Source organism: Nansenia antarctica, assembly GCF_963989245.1.
Source record: "Nansenia antarctica genome assembly, chromosome: 12".
NCBI lineage: Eukaryota > Metazoa > Chordata > Actinopteri > Argentiniformes > Microstomatidae > Nansenia > Nansenia antarctica.
Window position 1 is genome coordinate 3,663,130 of NC_137682.1, and position 6,309 is coordinate 3,669,438.

General features: G+C 44.1%; 1 protein-coding gene across 1 annotated transcript in view; it reads left to right on the forward strand.

Moving 5' to 3' along the window:
* The window catches only part of LOC308168809 (carboxyl-terminal PDZ ligand of neuronal nitric oxide synthase protein-like), a gene marked incomplete at both ends in the record, with an annotated part of 19,219 nt that extends 13,122 nt beyond the window's left edge, over nt 1-6,097 (forward strand). The window contains 3 exons of the mRNA XM_080543453.1: nt 2,822-2,974; nt 4,852-5,014; nt 5,502-6,097. Of these exons, the coding sequence (XP_080399579.1) occupies nt 2,822-2,974; nt 4,852-5,014; nt 5,502-6,097 (912 nt within the window). The remainder of the gene's footprint in view (nt 1-2,821; nt 2,975-4,851; nt 5,015-5,501) is intronic.
* Nucleotides 6,098-6,309: the final 212 nt, after the last annotated feature.

Sequence of the window (6,309 nt, forward strand, 5' to 3'; positions counted from 1 at the left end):
TTTATTTATGATACACGGCATGTTTTCTCCAGTGCTCCACTAACCTTCAAACCACCCACTCTCTGTATCTTCCTGTAGTCACTAAGTGTTTGAGCAATATTAATGCCGTTCCTCTATGGTGCTCTGAACGTGTGGTAATTGTGATGATTTAATTAAGACTATCATCTTTTTACATTTGTCATACTTTGTATGTAGTGTATTAAGCATGGTATGTCCTCCTGGCATTCTCTTATTAGTCATATCGTGAGTTTAGAATGATAAGGTTCTATCTCCGTTTAGAATGATAAGGTTCTATCTCCGTTTAGAATGATAAGGTTCTATCTCCGTTTAGAATGATAAGGTTCTATCTCCGTTTAGAATGATAAGGTTCTATCTCCGTTTAGAATGATAAGGTTCTATCTCCGTTTAGAATGATAAGGTTCTATCTCCGTTTAGAATGATAAGGTTCTATCTCCGTTTAGAATGATAAGGTTCTATCTCCGTTTAGAATGATAAGGTTCTATCTCCGTTTAGAATGATAAGGTTCTATCTCCGTTTAGAATAATAAGGTTCTATCTCCGTTTAGAATGATAAGGTTCTATCTCCGTTTAGAATGATAAGGTTCTATCTCCGTTTAGGGTAGTTCAGAGATATTGAGCGTCAAAGTTTTTTACATTCCATTATGTTTTGTGAGATGGAACCTTTGTATTTTATGAATTACTAACTCAAAAATGTCAACATTTAAAAAAATAACACCACACAGGCATTAATAGATAGATAGACTTTATTTGTCATTTCTACAGTACAGGTACCAAACAACGAAATTTAGGAGGGGAGGCTCCCCTGGTGTTTAGGAAAGGAAAAAGAAACACATTTTAGAAAAAGCATAGATGCATAAAATCACAAGAAGGTAAGGAGCTGGTTTACATCAATAAAGGCTATGTACACAATCCACTGTACTATACTGCACAGATAGTCAACTAGGGTTGTCATATTGCACAAGAAAGTATTTTTTCACATTATTTTAAAGTGTCACAGTTTGCAGGCTTGAAAATGTACATGTTTGTGCCTCAGCACTAGCTGCCATACAATCCGTCCGGACTGTCCTGGGCCCAGAACTTAGGCCTTTTCTGTGTTCAGGGCCTTGACGGCCCTGTGGTAGAAGCTGTTCTTCAGTCTGTTTGTCTTAGCGGCCGGGGTCCTGTACCTCCTGTTCGAGGGCAGCTTGACAAAGTGTTCGTGCCCAGGGTGGGTCGGGTCGGGTAGGTAATAAACACCTAATGGATCAGATGATGTAAAAAAAAACTAAATTTTGACAAAAACGGAGATAGAACCTTATAATTCTAACGTCACGATATTCGAATAACAATCCAATCCTAGAAAACCAGCAAACGAGTATCTCTCAATCTCAGACGAGCTGAGCTGAACCACCATAGCAACGACAGTATCACACAGAGTAGTGAGTCTCTACTGTAACCTGGTGTGAGGATGACCCAACCATCTGACTATGTCTCCTCCAGCCCATTAGTCTATTTATAGACTCCATTGATTCAGTCTCTTCTAAGAGCGGCTCTCTGCTTGTCTATATCGTTATTTTGCCTGCCTCATTAGTATAGTATTGTACTGTATTGGATTGTCATTTCACTGCTCATATGGCACTCTCCATGGTGATATGGTAGAATAGAGTCGGACAGCCCTTAATTACTACTTGTTTTATTGATTTGATGTATTGCTTGCCAGTTGTCCCTTCTCGGGGCTAAACATGATCAAATATGCCTCACTGTTTTTAATCACATTATTTATAGAGTACATATCCCAGAGCTATACTAAGTCCTTGCATGCAGACACAGTCATGTAAGAACAGTTCTGCAGTGTTTACCTTTTTATGATGAAGCTAAGAATATATGACCCTAGGCTGGTGGTTGAGAGGAACCTCAAGCCTGCTTTCAGTACAAGAGAAACCAGAATGGTGACAAACCAACAACTAACACTTAGGGGGCCCTATTATACACTTCATCAATAAGACGAGGCGGTAGATCTAAACTTAAGACGTGGAGGCGTGGTCAAGGCCACTTTGCTATTATGCGTGCTGTAGTGGGCGCCTAAAACCCGGCGCTAAGCAAAGAAATTAGTCATGGGTGTGTTTTGGGCGTCTTCTCAATCAACCCAATCAGCGTGCCAGGTGCCATTCCCTTTAAGAACCGGCTGCGTTGAGTCATTAGCGCTATGCTATTATGGAAGTCCTGAGAAGGAGGTCAGCGCGCTTCTCTGCCTCTCCCTTCTGAAATAAAGCATTTATACTATGGACCGTAATTGACGTCTTGCCGTGGAGCCACGTGCGTGTTCATGTGTGCCCACATGCATGCACAAACCGCGGAGGCGCGCTCGTGTTTCAAAACGTGCATGAAGTCTAAACTTAAGAACTTTTCAAACCACTTCTTAGCGATAGGAGCAAAGTCAGATCGCATAATAGCAGGGGCGCCTAGTGCACTTCATTAACATATGAACACTCCCACAATGAGTAATATATATGCACGGGAGTATTACGTCTTATGTGTGGGCGCCTATCGACACCTGCATAATAGCAGTAGCGCGTATGAAGCGCATAATAAGGGTGGGGGTAGGTCTTAACCTGGCAGTGCGTCTTAATTAACACTTAAGACGGCAAGTTAAGAAGTGCATAATAGGGCCCAGGGTGTGTTAAACAATGGCAGTGTGGAGTGTAATAGGTGGTAGTGGAAAATGTTTGACGTTTGATGTTCAGTCATCATAAGTATTAACCTGCTACTGTTGCTCCCCCCCGGCCTCCACAACCCCCCCCCCCCCCCTCCAGGTCTCCAAGGACCCAGTCCTGCTCCCGGCCTCCCCCAGGACAGGACCACCCGTGTCGGGCCTGCTGGCGGTGGACTCCCCCCGCTCCCTGGAGCACCAGGTCCAGCTGCTCCGCAGGCAGCTTCAGCAGCAAGAGCAGCAGGCGCAGGCTGCCTTAGCACAGGTACCATCATAATAATAATAATAATAATAATAATAATAATAATAATAACAATAATAATAATAACAACAATAATAATAATAATATCAATAATAATAACAATAATAATATAATAATAATAATAATAAATATAATAATACATATAATAATAACAATAATAATAATAACAATAATAATAATAATAACAATAACAATAATAATAACAATATTATTAATAATAATAGTAATAATAATAGTTATAATAATAATAATAACTTTATTTGTATAGTGCTTTTCCTGCAAACGTTGCAGCTCAAAGTGCTTTAATCATTATATAATCTTAATTTAATTATTTAGTCATTTAAAGGCAATATTAAAAAGATGGGGTTTTATTCTTGACTTGAACATATTTGCTGAGGTTGCATCCCTAATGTAAACTGGCAGTGCATTCCACAATCTGGGTGCATAAAATGAGAATGCAGCCTCACCAAATCTCTTCTTTTGTACATGTGGTACACAGAGAAAGCCAGCATCAGAAGACCTGAGAGCTCTACTGGGCTGATATGCTAGCACAAGGTCTTTCAGATATTCTGGTGCTGTGCCAGTGAGAGCTTTATAAACAAGCAGGCTGCCTTAGCACAGGTACCGTAGCAACAGACAGTCATTTACATTTACATTTACATTTTTGGCATTTAGCAGACGCCTTATTCCAAAGCGACTTTACAATCAATACATTTGAATACTAAGCAAGTGAATCGTCAATCCACCAGTCGTAGCAGGAAGAGTAATCCAGCTCAGGCCCGGGGCCACTGATAGAAGGAAAAACCTTCTTCTATACTTGACACTGGACACTGGAGAAACAGAGAAACAGTACAAGGGGGGCAATAGAAGTTTTTAGGGACACAGTAGAGGGGAACAGCGGGTGTCTTCAGGAGACGCAGTGCTGAGGGGCAGAAGATGTCTCAGGAGGAGCATTTAAGGTGTAACCTGAAGAGATGGAGGTCTTCAGTCTACAACGGAAGATGGGTAGTGACTCTGCAGTTCTGACAGCCTGCAACTCTGACAGAGGTTTTGAGAGGGCTTTGAGTTTAACCACAGATAAGAGGAGTAGCTAGTTGACAGACAGTGTTGATTCACACAGGGGAGTGTGGTGGTGTGGCTTCTAGAGATGCTTTTATCCTCAAAGGCTGTTCTCAGCTCTGCTGGAGTAGAAAGGAGTTTCTCTGGGCTAATGAGCACCTAGCTCAAAGGTGTCTCTGTGTTCTCCCTTCTATTCTACTCTACAATCAGATGGCTTCTTCCAATGACACGATGATTCTAATGGGATTGTATATTATGTGAAGGAACAGAGTGGCAGGACAAAAAGAAAACTCATCTTGCAGGGTATCCGCGGTGTCTTGAAAAGTATTAAAAGTTGATAAATACATTTTGGGAAAATCAAGACCGTTAATAAGTATTAAAAAGTCTTATCACGATGTTATGAGGTCTTGAATTTTGTAGGTATTTTTCTGAATTAGACTCTGTCCAAAGAGTTTGAGTCCTGAAAACGTTTAGTAAAAGTTCGTGAATTTATTAGTTTTTATAAAAAAAAACAAAGATGAACCGGAAATTGTGTTGTATGATAGTGGTCTAGTCTGTTGCAAACTAAAACTGTTAAGTTAAAGGTGTCACTGATGTAAACGGCTACAGCTCGAAAGTGGCGGTGAGGTCTGGAAAAATATTGACAAGGTCTTTAAAAAGTCTTAGAAAGGTATTGAAATTAACCTCCAGATTCCTGTATATACCCTGAGTAGGTAACATAGACACGGCTGTTCTAGTGTCAACTGTCACTTAGATCCAACTGTCACTTTCAAATTAACCTCAAGATTCCTGTGTATACCCTGTCTTGATACTTGGTCCAGGTACGTGTGCTTCAGGACCAGCTGTCTGTGGAGGTGTGTGCGAGGACAGAGGCCCAGGCCAGAGTCCAGAGACTCCTACAGCAGAACACTGACCTCCTACAGCACATCTCCCTGCTGGTCAGACAGATCCAGGAGCTGGAGCTAAAAGGAGGACTCAGCTCCAGTGAGTGCTATCTCTCTCTCTCTCTCTCTCTCTGTCTCTCTCTCTCTTTCTCTCTCTCTCTCTCTCTCTGTCTCTCTCTCTCTCTCTCTCTCTCTCTCTCTCTCTCTCTCTCTCTCTCTCTCTCTCTCTCTCTCTCTCTCTCTGTCTCTCTCTCTGTCTCTCTCTCTCTCTGTCTCTCTCTCTGTCTCTCTCTCTGTCTCTCTCTCTCTCTCTCTCTCTCTCTGTCTCTCTCTCTGTCTCTCTCTCTTTCTCTCTCTCTCTCTCTCTCTCTCTCTCTCTCTCTCTCTCTCGGTCTCTCTCTAGTACCCAGTGGTTCTGTACTGTCATGTGCCAACGGGCTGGTCAGCAGTGCTGTCATCTCGCCTGTCATCCTGTCTCCTCTAATCTCTTCTTCTCTACACACAGTTGTCCTGCAGTCACCTTTCCTCTCCTCCCTTTCTCTCTCTCACTCTCTCTCTCTCTCCCTCTTATTTTCTTTCCTTTCCAGTGGGCTCCGAGGACAGTCTCCTGGAGATCACCTTCCGTGCCAAGCCCCCCCCCTCCTCTGTGCTGCGTGATGACCCCCATCCCTCCACCCCCCCAGGCGGCCCTCCTGTGGGTCAGGGTCAGGTCCAGCTCAGTAACGGCCCCTGGAGCTCCACCCTCCCACCAGGGGCCCCCTCTCCAGGGAACCTGGGGGGGTCAGACAGCTGGGCCCACGTGGGGCCTGGCGGCAGCGTGGTGAAGCTGGAGTGCTTCCGGTTCCCCCGGGGGGGCGGGTCAGAGAACCAGGGGCAGGACCAGGACCAGGATCACGGGCTGGGGCAGAGGGAGAGTCCGGGGGGCGAGGGTGAGGGCCCAGATGGAGACTTCTCCCCTATGGGGGAGGAGGAGGTACTAGGAGCCCTGGAGCTCCTGCGATTCAGGGAGTCGGGCATCGGCTCGGAGTACGAGTCCAACACGGACGAGAGTGACGACCGGGACAGCTGGGGCCACGGGGAAGGGGCGGGAGGGGTCATGGAGGGGTCGGCCGCCTCACGCCTGTTCAACGTGCTCAACCAAGAGAGCCCTGCGGACAGCTTGAGTGACGAGATGGCTGTGTAGCGGTGTAGCCAAACCTCCACTGCTCTCTCTCTCTCTCTCAACCGACATCCATCTCTGTTGTTTAGCTCTAAGGTGTCTTATATATACGTATATTTCTGCTGGTTGTTTGTTTGAATTATGTGATTATATACGCATTTGTTTCTATTGTTCTATATTTGTTTGTACATTTTGGGTTAGGTTGATGTTGATTATTATGCAGTTATGTGTTTGTT